Source organism: Bacillus rossius, chromosome 2, assembly GCF_032445375.1.
Source record: "Bacillus rossius redtenbacheri isolate Brsri chromosome 2, Brsri_v3, whole genome shotgun sequence".
Classification (NCBI taxonomy): domain Eukaryota; kingdom Metazoa; phylum Arthropoda; class Insecta; order Phasmatodea; family Bacillidae; genus Bacillus; species Bacillus rossius.
This window is the reverse complement of record NC_086331.1, coordinates 82,128,859-82,154,528: the sequence shown is the minus strand read 5'-3', so window position 1 is coordinate 82,154,528 and position 25,670 is coordinate 82,128,859. Positions and strand designations below refer to the sequence as shown.

Below are 25,670 nucleotides of genomic sequence, written 5' to 3'. Positions count from 1 at the left end.
GCCGTTGGCTTCCATGGAGGAAGGATCTGTTGCCATTTTTAATTTGCCCTCATTGGGTTCGAACTAAGGATTCAGATCTGCATGATGTTAGTGCATTGTTTGATTCATATTTTATTAAAATTTGATAATAATTGTTTTATTTTTTTCCAATTTTTTCTGATAATAATTATTATGGGTTTTCAAGACGGCGGCCATAAAAAATTGCAACGATGTCATCATAATTTGAAATGGCATTAAGTTATAGAATTTAAGATGGCGGGAAAAAAATGGTGGAATCCAAGATGTTGGATCCAATATGGCGGATCCAGATATCGGACAGAGTCAAGGTCAAGGTCATCCAATATAGCATATGTGCTGTTACAATCTAAGGTTGCAGACATCGGCTCTGGCTCCACTTCCCCAAAACCTGTCCCTGGATTGACATTTACATACTACTGTAAATTTTTACAAGAAAACAATGAACAGTGTATAATTTGAGGATACATGTAAGTCATATTCATTACACACATTTAACTTAACAGTCAAACAGTAATAAGTATTACATATAAACAGGAGAATTATAATTGACTTTGATACAAAAATTTACTTTGCTACAGTTTTATGACTTTATGACTTTATGACCCATCAAACAAAGCAAAATGGATGATTGAATTACTCTTTAAATGCAAAATAATATAAATTTTTATTAATTACATAAGTTTTACAATTATTCTTAAATTAAGTTAACATATTTCGGTTACATTAATATATTTTTATATGTTGGACGAGATGCGCACATTCTTGATCATGCTTCATGCCAAAAAAGTTGGAAAAAATTTTTCTTAAGATTTGTTAGCAGAATCCCACTGTCGGCAGTAAGAGAGGAGAATAATTTCTGGTCCTCACTCCAAAAAAATATTTGAGAGTCAACATTAGCGTCGTCGTATGGCAAGGATTTTGAAACACTAACTAGTCGACCACTGATGAATCAGGCAAAAAAATTTTAAAAATTAATATCATTATTTCATGGGAGAATTTGCCACAAAACTTACCCAACAGGCGGTGAGGAAATACTTTCTACCACATATATTGTGGTGGATTACTTCGAACAGCGAAAAGTGTTACTTCACGTCAATTCTGCCGGGATGAACGAACATGATCATAGAGATTGTAGATGAAAAACATATTGGTAGAAAATATCCTACACCTCGGAGCAAAAACATAACTCATTTTAGGTTATTTTCCAAAACAAACATAACTTAAATCATTGAATAAATTAATTTTTAATTTCTTTCCTAAAGTTTTTATAATTTTATAAAAAAACTTGAGTGTCTTTACAATATTGTCGCAATTTGTTGACCTGTTTGAGATTATAAAAATATATCAAATGAAGTAATTATCATTAAAAAATTTAAACTTCACTAAACAACATTAAATAAGTAACTATGCTTACATAAAATATAAGCACTACCAAACTACCCAGAAACATATAAACCACGCTGAAAGAAATATGGCATCCAGTTTCCTCAGAAAATAACTAAAAATACTAATCAAAATTGAGTACGGGCCCTGCAACAGCTGTGCAGTGGCATACATTTAGACCCCCTTCCCCCCCCCCCCCCCCAACACTCAACGGCACCATATGAGCGCCCCAAAGTCGAGGTAGGTGGCAATAGTACCCGAAAACAAAACTAGGTACTAAATTCCTAAAGGAATTAACACCCTAAAAATATAGATGAATTATCTTATAAAATTAATACATTAATCTATGGTGAAGGAAGAGGCTAAAGGGATCAAAATACACAGTACCTGATGGGATAAGTGGTGAAGGGTTACGAGAAGCGGTCGTGATGGACCGAAACTTCAACGAAAGAGTAAGGCTTAGGAAAACAAATAAAAATAAGAATACAGCGACAAGGTTAAAATGGGAGCTTGGCTCAACATTCTGGTGAGTATGTAAAAGATTATTTACATATTGAAAAAAAGGCACCACTAGGTTGTGATACTAACAAGTTTGTGCTGTTACTGACAATGGAAGTAGTAAATGTTAAATTATGGACTTTTGAAAATGTCAACTAACTAAGGTTAAAATTAAATTTTGGAATGTGTGTTGAAGAAAGTGTTAAATTTAAATGTAGGGAGAAGCTAACAGAACCAAATATTCTAAAAAAAAGGGGGCTTACAATGTCACAATGTAAGGCATTACTGATAAATCCACTAGCAATGGTACGTTGAACAAACATCTCTGTGGTTGATCTACATAAAAAGGTAATATCACTGGAAATGATATTAGCGAAAATCAATAGTGAGTTATAGTGTCTTTAAAAAAATATCCAAAGAAATCATAGATTAAACTTGCAAGTAGAAAGTGAAACTGGGAGAGCACAAAGTTAAACTGTGTTTTCTACAGTCAGGGAGTAAATTAGAATTAATGGCAGCAAAACTATTTCTGTCAGGACTAACTACTAGAGTATCGCGTACATTAAGCAGCAAATAATGTTTAAATTTAGGAAATAAAAAAGGAAAAACAAAATAATCATAAGATTCAAAGCTGCTATCCTTTTTAGCCAGGGGAATGTAAACAATAACATTCAAAGAACAATTATATATGACTGGCCTACCTTAAATAAAAAAGTTATAAGCAAGAAAAAAGATCCAATAACTCTGAACAAAGGGGTATTTAGATCAATTATACATATCATTAACATCATTTTATGACAAATTTCATGGAGAGAAACATTTAAAAGTTTGTAAAATTTGTTATAACTGTCCAAATTGTGTTTGGCTGCATTTTTAATAACTTTGGTTTTTATTAAGAACACGTACTTCTTGGTTTTTGGCAATAATTATGTTGTGTACAACACTGGTGGAGACATCATCATGATTTTATAAAACTGCTTTAAACATTTTTTTACTAAAATAATACGAGTTCCAAAAACAGTTTTTATGAGCATTCCATTAAAATAAAAATTTACATTTTATTCTTAAATTTTCTTAGGGTAAAAGATAATTTAACGATAATGTGTCAGATGTATATGCAAAAAATTCTGCTTAAGTTAATGAACAATGAAAGTGAAGTTTTGTTTGCAAGAAAGATTTACAGCAGAATGGGCTTCGTTCATTAAAATTACTTGGTTTATTTCTACTTCGAATTGTTTACTTTAATGTTGTAAATGAAGCAGGTAGATACTCAAAACCACATAATAATAGCTGTCTGGAAAGTGAAGTTGGTCTTCGTTCTCAAAAATTACACACATGTGAATTTGTTTTATTGTGATGTTGCCGAAAACCAAAGTTTAGAAACCGATAAGAAGAGACAATTATTGTTATATTATTTTTCATGACTAAGTTCCTTCAACGGAATTCTTTTGCTGCCTGATATTTAGAGGTTGAACATTTTTGTCCGTGCTTTCGTCGTTGTGTTGTACATAATAGGTACTTGTTTAGTTTCATCGTTGGTTCTGTTTTTCCGACATCAGCAGATTCAGTCTTGTTTTCTGTGAATTTTTTATCTTGATATTTTTTATTTTTTTTTTTTTAATTTTTGGAATTGTTCCATGACAAACAGTGTAAAACTGCAATGGCGTATGTATAAAACAACTGCATTAAGTCATGTTTTAATGCACCAAACGATAGGGCATTTTAAAATTCAAGGCAACCCTATCTATTGACGAAGTTCAAAACTAAACTGTTATTAGCGCTGTTAGATTGCTAGCCACCGCGGGTCTCTCTCATCAAGGAGAAGGATAGGAATTTACCAAAACTTACTGTATGACTGTGTGGTGGGCATAGAGAAATGATACACATTCCATTAAGGATGAAATTGCAAAGTAATATGTGGCCTATGTGTTAATTCAGGTAATAGCTAGTTGTCTGCCAAATATCATCCAAATCCATTCAGCGGTTCAGGGGTGATTGAGTAACAAGCATACACACGCACTCTCAAACTTTCGCAATTATATTAGATTGATTTGTTGCACAAGGGCATTTCGCAAGATGAAAGCTATCGCGAAATTGTTAACAGTTAAGTGTCGTATGAGACTGCTAGCTACATCTCTCCTGGCGTATATTCCGTGGTTTATGCCCAGCATCCAAACAATAAATTTAGCGTTTTTGTCGTAGTCTTCAGAAGTTGTTGATGAGAACAGGTTCCCAGCCTTGATTCAGAATACTTTTATATCTAGTTGTAAAAATAAAGCAAGAATAATCACCATACTTATACACATTTGAAGTCACCAGGAGTATAAATTGTGCAATCTGAAGCAGATATTTATATTCCTTTTGTTTCTACGACGACCATGTGTAGGCAAAAAAAAAATACTTAAAAACTAATTGGTTAAGATACAGATGTATTAGTTCTTCGTGTTATCCACTTTGAAGGATGTATATACGTTTATACATAGCGAATTCAAACGACACAAAAACGAAGGAGCAATAAATTACTCCAAGAAGTCTTTGGTCTTAAGAAGCAGTAGACTACTTACTTTTAAAACATACGATGAATAAATGTGTCAGCACATTCACTTTACACGGCATAGGGGAAGCCTAGCCATTCTAAAAGCTTTAGTTCTATTTATACTTACAAAGGACAGCAGCGATGTGTATTTGCTTTAAAATTACTGAATATATTTACAAAAATGGAGAAACATTTTAGCGATTTGTTTCTGTTAGGAGATAAAAAAAACCTGCTGATATTCTCAGCCATGTGCATACGTATTTATTTAAGTTATTTCCCATGTATATATGCAATTTTTCCTATATTTGTTAAGGAATTAGGTCATTTCATAACTTATATATGCATGGAAAATTTTACATACAATGTAGTAGCAAATAAATTCCATTTTTTTCGCAATATTACAAAAAATATTTCGCTCTGCATTTTCGCTACCTAATAACAAATGTAATAGGTATGAGAAACAACTTATGGGTGACAACTTGAAACTGTAATTTCTACTGCTAGTTTAAGATGTGATGAAGCAGTATTAGTCATACTTTATCATTGGTCCATGAGTGGAGGAGCATGAATTTGTAACAATCAGAGTGAGGTTAGAAAGCAATTAACGGCAAGTACAATCCAATTACAACTTCGCAGGAACTAGCACCACGTAATCTACTGTGCCTCATATCCTCATATCCTGCAATTACAAGAAGGGATTTGTCTCAATAACCAACTTAAATTCTATATTCTGGAAAATCACAATCAACAAAAACGAAGCTTTTATTGTAATTATTATATCGATAAACATTCTTCTTAAATACTGTGAGATTACAAATATAATTTTTGAAAACTTAAAAAAAAATCATTTTTGTCCGAGTAAAAAAAAATTAGTAAAAAGTAGCTTTGTCCCAGATCAAATATCCCTAAACTATCACTCCGTAAAAGATGCTTGGGGCAATGTAACTTTTTGGGTTGGATGAAAAATACAATACAAAGACAAACACTTTATTAGTTTTCAATTTTCACATATATTTAAAAAAAATCTTTTTAAATCAATAAGAAAACCGGGTACGTTAATATTAACACAAAATATATATTAAACAAAATCAAACTAATTAGAAGTCTTACTAGATATAATGTATTAGGTCTGGAGGAATCGGCAGTTACCATGCAAACATGAAACAATCAACTTTAGTATGCATTGTTCAGACAATGTTTTGGGGGCAAAATAATACCACAGGGCCGAATTAACCGGTACTTACTATACCGCTATTATAAAAGGTCGAGACTCTTGTGCATAAAACATTTTGTGACTAAACTAGATTGATTATCTTCATCCAAAAACGTGTTATATATTATGAGGTAGGTAAATTAACATTCATTTTAAGAAAATATTCAAGCAACCTCAATTAGAGCTTTAAAATGTTGTAAATCTATCTCATTTTCCTTTCGAAATGCATACAACCCTTGTTTATTGCAGAATACAAGAATATTAAAAGAATTTTATGGATTTCATAATACAACCAGTAAGGATTTATTTGTTAGAGAATTTATATATATTTATATATATTTAATTGAACAAAAAACAGGTAATGATATTAATAACAGGATAAAAAATGGTTATCAAACATTTCATTTTTAAAATGCAAAAATAATTTACATTATTTTATATTATGTACACATAAAACCAGTTTTCAAATGTCTAAGATAATTTACAATCATGATTTCGTTGGGGAACTCTGGTGCGAGGCCTCCAACAATCTACAAAAAATACTATCAAGGATGTGCTTTGAAAGTAACAATGGCATTTATTGAACATGAATTACACGGGTCTTGACGTGCAGCACAAACAGAAACACTTCTGATGATCTGACAATATTCTGTTGTTCCGCCAAGATGGCTCACTTCTGCCGGTAGCCCGACTTCCTAATTAAGAAGCGAACAAACAATATGAAAGTTTAAAACAATTATTTGGGAAACAATTGTAACAACAAATTTTTAAAAAGGAGCCTTCGAAATGCTCGGCGCTCAACATAGTGGAGGACAAATCACAAATAAACCTGGGATACCTCAAAAAAAATCTTCACTGATATTGTGAAGCAATTCACCGAGGAATAGTGAAACCATGACTGAAAGTGATGACAGGTCAAAAACGAACTACTGCTGTATACCACCCCTGGGGAAAACCAACAGTGGAGGAACCAAGAAATTAAGAAGGGACTACATCTACAGCTCCGTGAGGATAACCATCAATGGGAATCTCACATCCCTGCTATATTGTTCTTGTTTATGACCAGACACAATGAGGCCCTGGTATGTAGCCCCAGCCAGTTACTGCTAGGAAATGACCTTCAATTGTGCCATTGCACAAATTTGGTAATGCAAGTGGTGAGTAAAATCGCATATTCCTTCAAGAATTTGTGGAAATGATATTTTGTTCAGTTATCTTATTTTGTAATACATTTATGTACAGTGTGTGTGCGGAAGAGTTGGGTGGCCATGGGCGCGATTACTTCGTGACACACAACTTCTTCGTCACCTGAGTCAGGGTGCTCCTCAGTGCCTGATGCAGCTCGTCTAATCAGGAAAGATTGTCTTTTTTGTTACTTTCTGCATGCAGAAGAGCAACCATTAGCCACCACATATCTATAGAGAAAATTTTAACCTAGCATTTTCGGTATTGTTTTGGATTAATAATTAATTAATTTTTTTTGACTGAACCTATGTAATTCATAACATCAAAATCAATGTGTTTAACTTAAGTATCTAAAGGGGCCCCTTACCTTTACATTTATTTTTACTATCAGTATGACTGTATACTCATCATTTGATATTAACCTTGTTATTGTTATTATTTAAATTAAAAGAATTTAAAGAAAAGAAAATATAAGGAACAGAGAAACGATATCGTTGTATTTATTTAACTAAAACCACTGTCTGTATTAATTTTGACTAGTTAATATTTAACTATTTTATCCTGTAATATGGCCTCCCCAGTAGGCTCAAGGTTCTCATTATTTTACTACATGTCTAACAAGGCGCCATTGAGCCCGTTCCCCATGCTTTCACTGTTGACCTCTGTGCATCCTTGGTGTTTGGCCAGGTTGAAGTAACAGAGGGCGGCAGACTATAACCTGGGGACTAGGAACTACCTGTTAACCATGCCTGCTCCAACGAGAAACCCCCATGGGAAAGACAGATAACAAGCTGCCAGGGACCACCAGTCTCCCAGTATTACCTGCGAACCCAGTCCTCATCTCCTGGAGAAGGGCCTAACCCAGTGCTCAAAGTAGGAGATCTTGCATACTGGCCGATTCACCTGCTGTCATCCCAAAAGGATAACTTATGTGCCAGTCTCGTCTCTATCTGGCAGAGACCTTACTCAATTGTGAAGATAATGGGCAAGTGTTCAACCTCTCTCTAAATCCCAGAAAAACTATCAAGGTTCACCAAAAGGAACCAAATGGAACCTGCCGAGACACCTTGTCAAGGAACATAGAACCTCGTCCCCAACCCTCAAACCGAGGCCCCATTGGCAAAACCACAGACTACGGAGCACTCCTCCAGCATCCTCGAGGGAAAGACACCAGTCCTTCCAGGAGATTATGACCATGAGAACACCTGGCGAAATAAGCACATAGGCACATTGCCTAAGTGCAGTGTAGTGGCCAGTGTATAGGCCAGTCATAGGACTGAAGCCCAGCGTAGTGAACTGCGATGACAAATGCGATGACAATTGCCCCAGACATGGTGACAGGGGAAGGTGGGAATTGTCATGGCCACCATCTTCACCTCGGCCAGTGCTTCCACACACTAGGGAAGGACCTATGAAATAAGTGTACTCTACTACAGTATCACGACCTCTATGGGCAATTTAGTACCTACAGCTACCTATAGATGGTAGTTGCGAACATTCATAAATATCATCTTAAACTAATCTGAAATATAATCAAGGTGTTATGTAGGACAAGAACTATAAACCACTGAGTGCATTATGTAATATGTATCCTGTCCAATAAAATATCCTGCAATAATTAAGTCTGTAGATATGTAATGTAAAGATGTGACCTAGATATATAGAAGCTTGTCCTGGCAGAGATCCCTTCCTCAGAGTTTTCTGGGGAAATAAATCCTGAGAAGTGTTTTTTTTGGAATTATTACTTCTATTGATCCCTCCTTCATATCTCCTTCTCCTCACTTCACCCCTCCTGCTGACGACTCTTCAGAGACCGCTGGCAATTAATTCCCTCTTAGTACAGTCCGATTAGACATCGAACAATGCATCAAAAGAGGTATTTTTGATTTTTTATATGTGCTTTATGTTGCGAAGGGAATGTTAAATTCAAGTTTTCGACCTCAGAAGACGAACATGTCATCGTCCAAAATCAAGAAAACCTCGAAATGTAGGTTCTTTTTCAGTTTTGTTGATTTTGACCCGGAAGAGCTGGTTTTTCGGCAATGACTATCTTACACAATTTTGAAGTTGATTAATTTTACAACACAGTGATAACAAAACAGTTATTGTATTACCAATAGTTTCGGAGATACAGCATTTAATATTTTGGTCAATTTTTCAAGTTACATAATATTTTTTTAGCAAAATTTCATCATTTATCTGTACATTTATGTTTCTGAAGGCCTAGTTTATTGTTCAAAATACCCCTCTCAACCTCACAATAGAATCTACTGGGGTGTCAGGAGTCTCCAAAGTGACCTCCTCTCCTCCCCATTCAAACAATTGAGCAAAAAATTGAGATATTTCTATTATTATTTATAGGTGTAGGAATGTCAAAAATCAGAACTACTGTCAAACTGCTTAAGATATCTTAATTCTTGAAATGATCATTAAAATTTTTAATATATATAAACAATATTGAAGTGAAATACATATATGGTAACTATCTGATATCTAACATACTTAATTAATTTGGAGGATGTGTTTATTTTATCTAATTTTTCCCTCTTTTATGGACCTGGTTGGTGCAAGTCATTATCTTCTGAGATGACATGAGGGTTTTCAAGAATTATCCGAGATGGGCGTCCACAATTCTTCATTTAGTTCGTCTTCGTCTCTCAGGTCATCTGACATGGGTGAGTAATCCAAGCCAAATGCGAGCTTATGGATGCTGTCACATGAGGCTTCCTCGCAGAGGCTGCAAACTACGGAGTTCTTGAGCACAATCATTAAATCTCTCATTGCGTGGAATGTTCCAAACCCATCCAGTGCAAAACGGATACCTTCCGTTTTGATCGTCACGTGGGACCAGTGACGTCAGTAGTGGTGCGCGCAGGCGGGTGGCTACGGCGCATGCGCAGTCTGGCGGAGGACGGGCCATATTGTAGCAGCAAGTAGGAGAGAACGTGTGGCGGAGCGACGGCGAAAGGACGTAGGGTGGTATTTATATTCACGTCTTGAGCAATTCCTTCGTCAAGAAATTCTTATATGCATGCTTATTTAACATTTGTGTGCCATAGAGGTTGCTTGAGATGATCTCAAGTGATCGCAAACAAGACAATCTTGATGAAGACCATCTTAAGATGGTCACATATTTCTTATTTATGAGAGGGCATTCTCCTGTCTCATAGTCGTTGCTTGAGAACACCATCGTAGAAGCATGTTTCATAGTCGCTGAGACCGTGCTTAAGAACACGAATAAGATCGTCTTTGCCAAGACCACTGCAGGCATGTCTCAAGCAATTGCTTGTTCTGATCGCAATGTATAAAATGGCGGATTCTCGTGAATCTCGTATTTTTAAACTTAAATAAATACTGTATGAAGTGCTGAAGCAATTTTATATGTATTTTAAATGAGTGTAGTGTTTGTTTGTGACCAGTGGTTACATTTTCAAGTGCTAAACAGACAAGTTTATTTACGTATCGATCACAGAACGAGTACAATGGATGTGGAAAACGATGCGTTTAATGATGGTTGATGGTACATATCACAATCAGAAAATTTAATTCTACATACGTGACACCCAAAATAACTTACATTAAAAATAATTTAAGAAAAAGTGGCATTGCACTGGTGATATACCTACCATAATTTTCCACAACAACTCGTTAGAGGTTTCGTAGTGTAATGGTAAGGGAGATGGGTTTCAAGTTTGTAGATTGAGAAAACAATGCGAATGTAGTTCAAATCCTGGCACTGACAATATTTTTTTTATACATACAGTAAATGAAAAATGCAAATATAGCTTTAAGAGAAATTTTATTAGATTAATTTTTTAAAATCTAATTGTTATAATATATTTAAATACATAGCTCAATTTAATGATTTGGTTATTTCATACGCAGTAGGCTTTGAGACATACTGTAGTCTATATATTTTACTTATAATACGATTAAATTATAGAATCAAAAGTAACTTGAACAAGAAAAATTAATCTATTATATGAGGAAATTAATGTCTTATATTATTAATGAACAAACACTTTATAAAGGGATTTACAAAATTTTAAGTTCCTTCCTATGTACCCTTATCAGATTCGTTCAAACTTATTGTTATAATTCTAAACATACATTTTTCTTACTTAAACTAAAAATTTTCTTTTACTGATAAATCTGATATGTTTATTAAACTCACATTTACTGTACCTTATCCTGAAGCTGAAGCAGAGTGACATTTTCTCAACAAAAAAATGTTTTTCACTACCTGAAATATTTTTTGATAATTCTGTAAAGAAAGGTAGCTTTTAAACAAGTAGTAATTCAGTATTAACAGTTCTGAAGATGCTAACTTAATTTTATTATTTTTTAAAAGGGTATTATTAAATCGTTAGATACATAATTTCTTCATGTTAAACTTGCACAGGAAAGACAAAAGTCTATAAAGTTCTTAATTTCATTCATCTCAAGTGACACTGTGGCCGGCAGGGCCACATTTTTACTTGTAATTTATTTTTGTTGCTGGTCTCTAGTTTTATATGGTTTTTTATTTCACGTATTTTTACGCCTTTTTTAATTAATGTTAATTTATCTGTAAATTTTTTTTAATTATATTTGTTTCTGTTAATTAGTTATACGCCGTTTGGTAGCTATCGATTATGAGTTTAAGAATATCGATTGTGTTTCACGTAAATACCACTTGGTGAGCGCCCGGCGGTTGGCTGATGACGTCAGACATTCGGCTTGCCGGGAAGAAAAAATCAGCTGGGCCGGCGAGGGAGTGGGTGCCGAGCGACCGTGGAGGACAGAGGGATGTGACGGTGCGGACTGGTGTGCCGGACGGCAACGGGCGACGAAGAGTATTGGGATGGAGGCTCCACGCTGGGCGACAGGGCAATGGATTGCCCTGTGATACAGAAGTAATCAAGGTAAATAGAGGCCGCGATTTTGATTTTTACCCTCGTGGTGCTGCACTGGTTTTTGGCAAACCTAGTGAACTGTGTATTTTCCCATACTAAATTTTATTTGGACGGAACTTTTATTAGCCTGTTTGGTGAAGAGGCCCATTTGTTTCACACGTTGTTCCAGTGTGGGATTTTTTAATAAGGTCGCCCGTTTGCCTGTAGTTGCAATAAAAGTATAAGTTTGGAAGAAACGAACATTTTGCAATTTGTTTTTGAGACTTTGTCATCGGAATTTGCATACGTAAAGTTGGCATTTGGCTAATATATCAGCTTGTGCAGTATTATTAAATGTATGCGATCGGTATTGGACTACATGCGCAGCCTGATGTTGGTTGGTGCGGCCATTCTACGTTTTTATAAAATCATTGGCAAGTTAATAAAGAAGTAAGACTTTGTTTGAAGCTGATGATAAATACTTCTGTGGTAACATGGTTATGTTACGTGAAGAGTTTTTGCTACATTTCCCTTAAAAATAAGATAATTTTTTTTTGGTCATCGTTCACGCCTTTGTGAATTCGTACCTATGGCCCGGCGTGGCATTAGACTCTGGAGTTGGTGAGGAAGGTCAGGAAGCCAGCGCACGCCTAGGATATTAACTTTGTTTTTTTTTGGCAAGTCTTTAGCAACGAACATCTGAAGAAAGACTAAACCGTTGATTGAGAGTTTAAGAACTTTATTTAAATAATTTGTTTGTACTTCAGTATTATTTTTGTAGTTTTTTTATATATTTATATTGATTGTCTTGTTTGATTTTTGGTATTAGGGCAGTCAGTAAATTTTGATATTTTATAGTGGCCACGCCTCACGCCCTTATATATTTTTATACTTGTTATCAGTATTTATATTTTTACGATTTTTTAAAGGTTATTGTTAGTATCGCAAATGGGGATAAGATGCTGCCATTATTAACGTCAGCTTTTGTAACTAAGCTTGTATGGTTATGTATAGTAAAAATTATTTTTGCAAATTTCTATTTTTTAATAACATACGTCCAAAGTCTTGCCTCTTGTTTGTTTAATGGTTACTCTGCTATTATATCCTTTGAATTTTTTTGGCCTGACCCCTGGGCAGTGGTGTGGGAAATTTATATTGTTTATCTTTTTATGCCTGGTTTTAATATTTATTTTTTCCCTTCGCGCCCAGAGTGAGTCGGGGACGCAACCCCTCTTCCAATTAAGGAGGAAGAAGGGTTACAACCTGCGCCACTCTGCTTGGCAGAGACTTTGGACTTTTGCGATTTTGCTGACTTTTTTGATTTTTTTAATAATGGCAGTTTCTTGGATTTATAAACTTCCCAAAGAACAGGTTTACGCTAATTTGCAAGCAGCGGGAGTAGAGAGTGGTCTGGAGGATGACATTGATACCTTACGCAGGAAATTAAGTACCCACATTAAAGAAGGGAGGAAAAAACCTGTTGAGGAAAATGTGGAGAATTCGGAGATCAGCCAAGTAAATTCATTGAATACTGCTATGCAAAGTAAATTGCTTTTTAAGGAACTGGATAGGTTGCCATCTTTATGCTCCGGTGGGCCAAGAGATTTAATAAAGTTTTGCTTGGGGGTAGATAGTTTGAAAACTAATTGTTGTTTACAAAATGAGCAAGAATTGTTAAGGTGTATTTCGACTAAATGTAGCGGGATCGCTAGAGACGTGATTACGTCAGGTATAAATAAGTCTGTTGGATGGTCGGTAGTGAAAGAGAATTTGTGGGAATATTTGTGCCCTAAGAGGGTGAAGGACGATCTAATTAAGGAATTGATTTTCCGTTTTCAACGGGAAAATGAAAGCACCTTAGAATTTATACAGGATATTAGAAATCACGTTAATGTATTTGGTCTGCAGTTAGATGATCACCGTTTTGTAGCTATTATTTTGGAAAATCTAAATCCTGCCATCAGACACGAATGCGCATTTATTGGCAGACCTAATAGTGTGGAGGAACTCAACACTTGGGCTATCCAGGTTGATAATATTTTTTACGCTAAATGTGAATTCGATAAGTGTAAAGGCAAAATCAATTTTAAACCGGTTTGTTTTAAAACGCCGGGTAATGAAAAAATTGATAAGACTTGTTTTAAGTGTAATAAGGTAGGGCATTTTGCTAAGGATTGCTCGGTTTCGGAGGTTAATAAATTTGTTTGTGGTTTTTGTGGCAAATATGGTCATTTAGAAAAATTTTGCTTTAAAAAGAAACCGGAGCAGGAAAGACACAAGACATGTTTTAGGTGTGGCAGCATGGACCATTTGATAAAAAAATGTAATCGCAAGAAAAAATTAGTTTGTGGTTTTTGTAATAAAGATGGTCATAATAGCGGGAAATGTAATTTCCGTAAGGAAGTTAAGAAATATCGATTTAACAATAAGCATAGTTTGGCGGTCATTCAGGCAAAAAGAGGTTTATGTGTCAAAGTTTGGTTGTATGATCGTGAGATAGAAGCTTTACTTGATACGGGGGCTAGTTGTAGTTTCATCCAGCAGAAATTTTTGAGTAATTTGGTGCGCGATCATAAATTTTTGAAAACTAAGATCGTAAGTAGTCAAGGCATTAATGTGGCCATGGCGGACGGGCAAAAGGTTCAGGTAAAGGTAAAAGTATTTTTACATTTTAAATTGGAACATTTATCTTGGACACGTGAATTCTGGGTAATGCCCGATTTGATCCATGAAGTAGTTTTGGGAATGGATTTTTTAAATGATAGTAAGGCTATAATAGTGTGCGGCGAGAAAGTAATGAGGTTCGATTTTAATGATAAAATTAAGATAAAATTGTGGGAGAATAAAAAAAAAAGAAAGGTGGTTTGTGGTGGTATCGAAGGGTTAGAGCAAAGGTTGGGTGAGAAGGAAAAATTGCAGATACAGCAATTAAACGAGGAATATAAGGATGTTATCACTACTAAAATTGGCAAATGTACGCTAATGCCATACAAGATCGTGCTGGTAGATGAAACCCCTATTAAATGTGTGCCGTATCAATGTGCCCCGCCTAAAATGAAAGCCTTTCGAGAAATTATTAATGATTTACTTGATAATAAGGTAATAGTCCCTTCTAAATCCAATTTTGCCTCACCTGCCTTTTTAGTAGATAAGAAAAATAAGGGCAAATATCGTTTGGTCCTTGACTATCGCCTCCTTAATGACAGGGTAAAACTAGATCCGTTTCCCATGCCTAAAGTTGAAATTGTTTTGCAATATTTGGGAAAAGCCAAGTTTTTTACGGTGCTTGATTTGAACTCGGCGTTTCATCAATGTGAATTAGAAGCAAGTAGTCAGAAATTTACCGGGTTTGTCACTCCTTGGGGGCACTTTGAATGGACTAGAGTGCCTTTTGGGGTGAATTTTGGGGCCCAATGTTTGTCACGAATTTTAGGGCACATATTACAAGAATATCAGTATAAATTTGTAATAAGTTTCTTGGATGATATTTGTGTTTTTTCAAATAGTTTTGAAGAACATATAGAACATATAAGAAAAGTACTTGAGAAACTAAAGGGAGCCGGCTTTACCGTAAATCCGGAAAAAATAGTTTGGGCCCGTAGCGAGATAAAATTTTTAGGATACATAATCCGAGAAGGTGAATTGGTCATGGACCAAGATAAGATAAACCCCATAGTTAATTTCCCGGCCCCCCGTAATGTTAAGGGAGTGATGCGCTTTATAGGAATGCTTGGTTATTTTTCCCGTTTTATACCGAATTACGCTAACCTATGCGCGCCTTTAAATAATTTGAAAAGGAAAGATGTTAAGTTTGTATGGGGGGAAGAGGAAGAACAGGCCTTTAGGAATTTAAAGAAAGCCATAGCTCAACCCCCCATTTTAATACTTCCGGATTTTGAGCAAAAATTTATTGTGCAAGTGGACGCTTCGGGAGTAGGTCTGGGGGCGGTTTTGTTGCAAGAACGTGAGGGAGGTTTAAAACCGGTTATGTATGCTAGTAAATCCCTAAATAAGCACGAGTTAAAATACAGTGTATATGAGAAGGAAGCATTAGCGTGCATATTTGCGTTGGAGAGATTTGAGAGTTTTCTTGAACATGAGAAATTTGAATTATGGACTGACAACCAGGCTTTGACATGGCTTTTTTCCCACCCGCGGCAACTAGGGAAAATAGGGCGGTGGATCATGCGGTTGACGCGTTTTCGTTTTGACCTCAAACATATGAAAGGACAGGATAATGTAGTGGCCGATGCCTTATCGCGCATGTTTGATGAACATGAGTTTCAGTGTAAAGACGAAATGAGAACTGAAGACAAGGAAGAATGTAACATCCTGAGGGAATTCCCTCAAGGATTTATTGATTTGCGCGAAATACAAAAAGAGGATCCTGAGACTAAAGATTTAATAACGCGTTTGGGACAGGATACTACTATAGACTTAGGAATGAAAGACGGGCTTTTGTGTTGGATGAAAGATGGAGAACATAAAGTTTTTGTTCCTAAGGGGGTAAGGAAAATGATAATGCGGTATTACCATGATTCTAATATAGGCGCGCATGGCGGAATCGAAAAAACTATAGATAAAATCTCTAAAGAATTTTTTTGGCCAGGTTTGAAAAAAGACGTAAAAGATCATGTTTTAAGCTGTGAAGATTGCCAGCGCGCTAAGCAATCTAGACATAGTAAGATAGGTAAATACTCTGTTGAAGCTCTGACTAGACCTTGGGAAAGGGTTTATTTGGACATTTTTGGGCCCCTACCTAGATCATTAGGGGGGAATAATTGCTTACTTATAGCGGTAGATGGTTTTTCTAAATTTTGTTTTTTTTTGCCTTTGCGTAATATGAAAAGCGAGAATATTATTAAGGCTTTAGAAACTAAAGTGTGGGGTTTGTTTGGTAGCCCGGAGCAAGTAGTATCAGATAATGCTACATATTTTAAGAGTAAGTGTTTTGAAGTGATGTGTTTAGATTGGGGTATAAAACATATTACTACCAGCCCCTATTATCCCAACCCTAATTTGGTTGAAAGGGTGAATAAAAATGTCAAAGTGGCCCTCACGATTTTTCATCAACGTAACCAACGGAAGTGGGACAGTGTTATCCACGTATTAAATTTAGCTTTTAACATGACCATACACAGTGGTACTAAATTCACACCATCGGAAATTTTTTTGGGAAGAAATGTACCCCATCCTTTACTAAATTGTTGGGGTTTGCGTCCAGCCCTTTTGGAAACCCGAAGCCCCCGTTTGTTGGAAAAAATGTGGGAAGAAGCAGCCGAAAATCTGCAAAAGGTTAGAAAGAAAATGAGTAAGTTTTATAATAAGGGGCGAGTGGATAATGTATTTAAAATTGGTGATGAAGTGCTATGCAGACAATTTGTTTTGAGTGACAAAGTAGGGTATCAGAGCTCTAAGTTAGAGAATAAGTATGATGGACCGTATAAGATTGTAAAGATTTTAGGGCCGGTTACTGTCTTGTTGGAAGAAGTTGAAAGAAATAATAAGGTAAAAAAGGCCCATGTTAGTCATTTGAAAATGTTTGTAAGGCGGAGTTCCTAAAATGAATGTGGATGACCCTTTTAGGGTGAATATGGCTAAATATTTTTATTTTTATTTTATTTGGAACTTACTCTGGTATGTTTTTTTTTTTATATAATTTGTAGTTGTGGTTATTTTTAAAATTTTCTTTGCTGTTGAAATTTTTTTTTTGTTCAAGGCGGAGGTTGTGGCCGGCAGGGCCACATTTTTACTTGTAATTTATTTTTGTTGCTGGTCTCTAGTTTTATATGGTTTTTTATTTCACGTATTTTTACGCCTTTTTTAATTAATGTTAATTTATCTGTAAATTTTTTTTAATTATATTTGTTTCTGTTAATTAGTTATACGCCGTTTGGTAGCTATCGATTATGAGTTTAAGAATATCGATTGTGTTTCACGTAAATACCACTTGGTGAGCGCCCGGCGGTTGGCTGATGACGTCAGACATTCGGCTTGCCGGGAAGAAAAAATCAGCTGGGCCGGCGAGGGAGTGGGTGCCGAGCGACCGTGGAGGACAGAGGGATGTGACGGTGCGGACTGGTGTGCCGGACGGCAACGGGCGACGAAGAGTATTGGGATGGAGGCTCCACGCTGGGCGACAGGGCAATGGATTGCCCTGTGATACAGAAGTAATCAAGGTAAAGAGAGGCCGCGATTTTGATTTTTACCCTCGTGGTGCTGCACTGGTTTTTGGCAAACCTAGTGAACTGTGTATTTTCCCATACTAAATTTTATTTGGACGGAACTTTTATTAGCCTGTTTGGTGAAGAGGCCCATTTGTTTCACACGTTGTTCCAGTGTGGGATTTTTTAATAAGGTCGCCCGTTTGCCTGTAGTTGCAATAAAAGTATAAGTTTGGAAGAAACGAACATTTTGCAATTTGTTTTTGAGACTTTGTCATCGGAATTTGCATACGTAAAGTTGGCATTTGGCTAATATATCAGCTTGTGCAGTATTATTAAATGTATGCGATCGGTATTGGACTACATGCGCAGCCTGATGTTGGTTGGTGCGGCCATTCTACGTTTTTATAAAATCATTGGCAAGTTAATAAAGAAGTAAGACTTTGTTTGAAGCTGATGATAAATACTTCTGTGGTAACATGGTTATGTTACGTGAAGAGTTTTTGCTACATTTCCCTTAAAAATAAGATAATTTTTTTTTGGTCATCGTTCACGCCTTTGTGAATTCGTACCTATGGCCCGGCGTGGCATTAGACTCTGGAGTTGGTGAGGAAGGTCAGGAAGCCAGCGCACGCCTAGGATATTAACTTTGTTTTTTTTTGGCAAGTCTTTAGCAACGAACATCTGAAGAAAGACTAAACCGTTGATTGAGAGTTTAAGAACTTTATTTAAATAATTTGTTTGTACTTCAGTATTATTTTTGTAGTTTTTTTATATATTTATATTGATTGTCTTGTTTGATTTTTGGTATTAGGGCAGTCAGTAAATTTTGATATTTTATAGTGGCCACGCCTCACGCCCTTATATATTTTTATACTTGTTATCAGTATTTATATTTTTACGATTTTTTAAAGGTTATTGTTAGTATCGCAAATGGGGATAAGATGCTGCCATTATTAACGTCAGCTTTTGTAACTAAGCTTGTATGGTTATGTATAGTAAAAATTATTTTTGCAAATTTCTATTTTTTAATAACATACGTCCAAAGTCTTGCCTCTTGTTTGTTTAATGGTTACTCTGCTATTATATCCTTTGAATTTTTTTGGCCTGACCCCTGGGCAGTGGTGTGGGAAATTTATATTGTTTAGCTTTTTATGCCTGGTTTTAATATTTATTTTTTCCCTTCGCGCCCAGAGTGAGTCGGGGACGCAACCCCTCTTCCAATTAAGGAGGAAGAAGGGTTACAACACAAGCTGAGATGTACTACAAGGTATGCATATTTGTGGTCGCAAAACATCAATTTTTCCATGTGTGATTCAAGAGTATTAAAACAATAAACGAATTCCTCACATCAACGTACAAACGCACTTCGAATGTAGTGATATATACTCACTAAATCTTGTTACTATAAATAGCCTCAAATTCTGGGGTTTCAGTGCTTGGTGTGAATAGGACCAGAATATTTAACGAAAACAGTTCAATCGGCAAAGTTCGTGTATGCTCGTGTCTTTTCGGCTGTCTCAAGTAAGTGCTTCGTCAAGCCATAAGTACGGCAAACAAGCTCTTGCTTGAGTATGCAGTCTTCATGAAGCTCGTCTTGTTCGCGGACTATGAAACATGGAGATTGAAATCGCTGCCTTGAGAAACAAGACCGTCTTCGTCAAGACGGTCTCAAGACATTGCTCAAGATGCGACTATAAATACCAGCCGTAGTGGTGTTGGGACAACATCGGGAGGTTACTGGCAGAATAGCGGTGTAGGGCTGACGAGTAATGGTCAAGGGTCGGCACGCATGGACCGTCACCAGGAAATGGCTGGGACATGGCTCGTGCTGACCAGGACTGACGTCGTGCAGCATACACCGGGTGACCCGGGAACCATACAGTTCCACAGGACGGCGGGTCGTGTTGTGGGGGGGGGGGGGGGGGAACAAGCATATGGGTATCCTGGTTGTTGACCCATCATTTTCTTGTTGCATATCTACATGAGGTGCTTCGTCCAGGGCAGCACTGGAAGGAGAGATCTGTCAAGAACACACCGCCACCAGCCGTGCAACCGAAGAGGAACATCGTAAACAGCAGCAACTTGGCCGCAACGAAGTCATCGTCGCGGGCGCCCGGAAAACAGCATATTGAGGTGGGATCGACCAAATCGTCAGTAACAGTGGTGGACACTTAGGTCGGTTAGGGATTATTCTAGCACGAACTAAAAACTGTACAAGGCCCTGAACTATTTGTTTTTGTCACCGTTCTTTGTAACCTATGGTTTATAAAATCTGAGGGGCAAAATAAATTATTGTCATTTTGTAAAACGCGTTAGTTCTTTGTATAATAGGGCATAAATTGTTTAAATTAAAATCTGCATTGTTGAATACAAATTTCAGGAAGGATGATGGCTCCAAGCAGAATTTGTCTTGTCGCAGATTGGTTGAGGTTTCTAGAATTGAGGTATTAAATTAGGATGCCGCAAATCCAAGAGTGGACATCAAATCAATGAGATGTTTTGGTCCAAATGTGTGATAAAGATAAACGCTGACTCCATGGAACAATGAGTAAACGATTGACCGACGCCTCACTGCAGCTATTATTGAATGTGCGAGAGCAACACACTTCTTTCTATGTGTATCTAGGCAGTATCATTTGTCTTTAAGAATTACTGTTTCTAATGTTAGTCGCAAAAATTCGGGTATCACTGTATTTACATCGTGGAAGAAGTCACCTGTGGGTGGAAATGAAGTCTCAAAAGGTTTTGCACGAATACCCTCTCGCATAACATTGTCAGTTGCCTTAACCACATGCAGTCTCTCTTATTGATGATCTGAATGTTTATCACTCTACCAAGCATATGTCAGAATTTTGTGTCCGATATTTTTAAAACAAACAGTGTTTTTTTCGAAGCAGGTTCGGCAGTTATTATATCCTCTCCATACTTCATAAACAGAGACTTTTTACTGTGTGATTATTGGGCTTTTCCCCTTCTATGTGCTTTGTGCCAATCATGTGCATTATAGGCACCCTTTTTTAGTTTTAAAATAATTGAGTTTTTTTTAAAATTATTTTTGCTTAAATTCTTTGCTCCCTGCTATTTTATCCAGCCCAGTGTACGGCCGGGCCAATTCTTTTCAGAGTGTCCCCCCCTCCCCCCCCCACACACAAACACCATCAGGTTCACTGCTTCGCCAATGCTACATTGCGACTTGGAGTGCTGTTTGAAGCGCCCCGGTCCCATAACCCCCGCTTGCTGTCATGTACTAAGTCTCGTTACACGAAGCCATTTCGTAACCAAACTTGCGGGGGCAAGCAGACATTCAGCCCCTGGTGACTTCCCCGAAGTTTCGCTATCAGCAAGCTTGTACAACCAGCCTGGTCAAATTCTCGGTGCGGCAGACACGTCGTGGTGTTTCGTCGCCTCGGTTCTCACGAACCTTGCAGAATTTCCCCCGCTCTCGCCTGTCCCCTCGTCCAGAACTCAGGCCGGGTCAGTCACCGGTCATAAACTCCCCCCCCCCCCCCTTCCTCACTGGTCCAGGGAGGTCATAACCCACAGCCGCTCTCAAACTCTCGTCCGCACACCCTGCCGGCGACGAGAGGAATTAAGATGCGCCGGACTGCTAAAAGACGTATCCGCGATCCATCTAGCGGAAGCGAGAGACACTAACCCCTCCCTACCATCCTGGCTGTCCACCTGAGGGCAGCACTGTCGTGCCCATAAGAACAATGTTCAAGCTAATCGACCCTCGACCTGACCGCTCGCCGGGCGAGTTCAGTTCCCCACTTCTCCGTCCAGAGCGCGCTGCCCAAGGATGCCAACTTCGAGTGTCTATGGCGACGAGCGCCGATGAATACCGAAGGCTCCTCCCCCCCCCCCCTCCTTCAAGGGAAACTTGGCCTTTTAATTTCATGCCCCGACCGCGCCCCGAGGTCACTTTTCTTAGGGCAGCCAACCGCGAACGTCTCCGGTCAGCTACTCTCCTGACTTACGCGAGAATTAGAAGACCGCCGATCATTCATTTGGAATGTAGTCTACTACAGTTAAGGCCTCAAGTGCCGAGTTACTATTTTTAGCTTTTAGTCTGCCCTAAGTAATCGCAAGTTAAATTTTTTTCAACTTTCTTCGTAACCATCATGGTTTCCAAAGCCAACCGTGTGCTACCGCGTCGGTCTACGAGGCGGCAGCCAGGCAGCTGATTTCTCCCCGCAGTGGTGAGTTTTTTTTTTTTATGTTTTACCAAATTTCCACCCATCCTGCTGGCGAATTCCGCCACCCTACCTAACACATTCATCCGAGGTAATTCGTACTGAATGGCTTTTGTTGCAGTGCGGGTTCGAGAGCACCCCTGGAACCCAGTTCGTTCTAGAACATCCCACATCAATATTTTGGCCCAGCAGTTTCACAACACCCGATGAAACGCTATCGTCATTTTACTATCTCTCTCTTCTCGTCGTCTGCGGCTCACTATGCTTGACCGCCAACATATATACATCAAGTCTACCTAACACCCGTGCCAGTTTATAGACATTTTTTTTTTATTGTTTTATTTTATATTTCTGAACTGTAAATTTATAATTTCAAGTGCTAGCCAATGCAACTAAGCAATTTTGTGTAATTATATGTTAACTTTCATAAGTAACCCCGTTGAGGCCCTGACCTATGGTCAATTGTTTTTCACCTTTTTAAAATAATGTTGTGTTAAATTTGTAATATGCAAACCATATAAAAAGTATGAAAGCACTGTGAAAATGAAATAGAAAATCAATCAGAATTTAATCAGAATAAATCGAATAGCTAGCCAACCAAACCTCGGCTTCTCATTTATAAGCCTTACGAACCTCTCCGCCATCTGTAAGCCCACAGGGGCGGTAATAAATTCTTGTTCACCCTCCGTAGTGCCCCTCTGTAGTATCATTGTCTTATTTTTTTATTATAAGTTTATCTTTCCAGTATGTTTCCAAATTTTTGTATCTAAGAAGTTTCTCTAAGAAAATACTTAATAGTAATTAGCGCACTAAGAAGAGCCGTAACAACTGGTAGTACAGAGCGTGGTTTGGTTATAAGCTATAATTCAAAATAAATAATTAATATATACATATAAAAACAAATTAAAGTATTTTTTGTAACCTAAATTTTGATGTACTATTTAATTTTTTGTAAGTCATGAGCTGGCACACCTCGTCCCCTTTATTATTAATTTTATCGTTGGCCAATATTAAATTTTTCTCGTCGGGCTGCAGCGCGCGGTCTACGAGGCGGCAGCCAGGCGCGCCACGCCGCGTCAGCCGGGCGGGCAGGGTGTTTGTTATCTTCGTAACGCGAGTGCTACACTCCCCCCCCCCCCTGCTCGATCCACCCGCCGCTACAGGCGTGACGTCCTTCTAACAGGGCATTCACATCGCCCCAGGGGCGTCCAGCCGTAATCTCCCCTGGAACCTTGCGTTTCAGGTAGCGCGAGGCGATTGCCCGCGACGTAATTCTGAGATTTATGTCCAGTAAACCCTGGACGATAGTAAATTTTTACGTGAGCCACTGTTCCTATCACTTTTTTTTAAGTTTATGTATAAACAAAACTATAAGTTAAGAGTACTATTGTATGCTACTAAAGCTATTACTAATAAACACGCACGTAATATTTACATATATATTTTTAATTTTCATTTCAAGGGCTTCCCCCCCATCACAATAATTATTTCAACCTATACTTAAAGACATTTGCTTTATAAGAATTTCAGTTCTAAAATTGTTAAAGTAGTAATACTTGACAACATAATATAGAAATAAAATAATAATAATATAATCAAGCATATTAAAATACGTATTTCCCCGAAATTAAGCACCTACGAGGTGACTAGCCTCATTTTAATATTTATAGTAATCACCGAGAGTGGTGAAATCCTTTCAATCTCCAACGAGAGGTCCACTAAATCAATTTGGGTATGTTTAAGCATCCCGTTTCTAGGCTAGCACACTCTAGGTAATTTAAGATACTCTAATTTTTAATTTTTACATACGTAAGTTCAATCATTAACAAGCTAATTGACGCAAATAGTTTAAATTTTTTAGTTAGTAATACCTCTCTGATGATTTTTTTTTAATCTTCATGAATTTTGTTCGACGATTTTATATATTTAATTTCTGATTACGTTCAATTTTTTTTAATAATCATAATTTGTAAAGTAAGCAAGAATAATGTTTGTAGCATTTTTTTTTACTGATTTTGCGTTAATACTTTGTTATGGTAGGAAATTCCTACCTAACGAGAATTCCCCAAAAGGCAGGACAACTGCAATACACGGGAGTCTAAGAGGTTGCATAACTCCTAGACCCCAGGAAACCCGAGGCTCACAGGCGACCGAGCCCTTAGAAACAACGCAGTGAGCGCTGATTGGCTCAAGATGATGTCACTGCAAGTCTGTGCTGATTAGTATTTGATGATGTGACTCTGGGTTCGCCGAGTATAAATACGGGTTTGTTAGCAAGCAGCAAGCAGAAGGTGCCTGGCTGCCAGCCAGAGGCTTCGGCTAACCACTTCGCTCCGAAGAAGACAACCGATCGTCACGCTGCTGCCATCGCCCACGACGCCCGGAACTTCGCTACACCACGACGCTGCCGACTTAGAAAAATCCGCAACCGAGGCAGAAGGGAATTGCTGCTCCGCCACGAGAGACAGTCATCCTGCATCCAGAGGCAACAACCGGACTCTGCCTGCGGAGGCCGCGCCGTCACCTCCGGAGTCTATCACCTCCATTCGCACTCAAGGTGGGACTTAGCCGAATTCCAACAAAGCCGTAAGTGAAACTTTAACTTTTCACACTGGATCGGGACTTAGCCGCAGACGACATATTACGAAGAAACGGGCTTAACCTCAGACGCCACGACTCGCCACCAATACTCGCCAGGAGCGAGTAGAAACTCGCTCGGCGAGTAATTTTGAGAAAAGCTGCTAATCAAATTTGAAGTCCTCAGGGGTGGGCGAATACCCCCTGAAGGAAAATAGTAACGGGAGCAGACTTTTGATTAGGGACACTCGCTCAGCGAGTGGCGAAGGAGCGAGTCGGCGCAACGAGAGTGGAAGTCGACATCTACATCGTCCGCATACGGCGAAGAGGGGTTTATAGGCAGCGTTGGCGGAATTGACTTTGTACATAGAGTAGTAAATTGATAGAGACAGGACTGAGACGCCGGATAACCGGAACTAAAAAGACGACGAGTTGGCCGCACGTCAATAGTGTGTAGGCGAAAGCGCCACTAGGGATCTGACTTAAATATTTATTATATAAATGGAGGGCGGACCCAAACTCGCGGCGCTGGTCTAAGTATAAGTCAAGAGTATGTTTTGAATTGTGTGTCAGATAAAGATTGTGTGTAATTGAGTAAAATTAAGTTTAGTTTGCAATTTGGCATGTATCAGTATTACATTGTTTGTTGCCATAGCTAAAATAATCTATAAATGGCAGGGTGATTATCTGTTCTGCTTTAGTACTCGTTGCATCAAAGTAAAAATGTGTAATTTGTGTTCACAGAGATCGTCAGCCATTTTCAGTTAACCTGTTTCGGCTATTGAAGCAAACGGCGACGTATCAGTACCAAGTTTGCAAGTTTGTCGTGTGCTATATTATAATCAATAAAAGCATCTTGTACACAAAACTGTTTAAGTTTCTTCGCAAGATAAAAACCCACCCTATCTCCCTTGGCAACTCTGTTCGAGTCACTGCGCTGTAGGAGATAACAACTTTCACGTGTTTATTTCTTTATTTGCCTTGTACGTAAATGTGATGTACAGCGACGTACATAGATTTTGAGCA

The 25,670-nt window shown here is 37.8% G+C and overlaps 2 protein-coding genes across 5 annotated transcripts in view; both read left to right on the top strand.

The window, feature by feature from the left end:
* Positions 1-25,670, top strand: part of LOC134529410 (synaptotagmin-7) — an 807,269-nt gene that overhangs the window by 393,214 nt on the left and 388,385 nt on the right. The window lies entirely within an intron of this gene.
* Positions 16,710-25,670, top strand: part of LOC134529412 (uncharacterized) — a 244,472-nt gene continuing 235,511 nt past the window's right edge. Inside the window, exons 1-3 of one of the 4 annotated variants that reach the window (XR_010074565.1) lie at positions 16,710-17,886; positions 19,861-22,073; positions 22,189-23,553. Coding sequence is in view for 3 of the 4 variants with exons in the window: in XM_063363452.1 (XP_063219522.1) it covers positions 17,683-17,886; positions 19,861-20,007; positions 22,189-22,386 (549 nt within the window). In the remaining variant the exon portion in view is untranslated. Of the gene's footprint in view, positions 17,887-19,860; positions 22,074-22,188; positions 23,554-25,670 lie in introns of those variants that run through there. The other 3 variants (XM_063363453.1, XM_063363452.1, XM_063363454.1) reach the window with 3 other exon arrangements.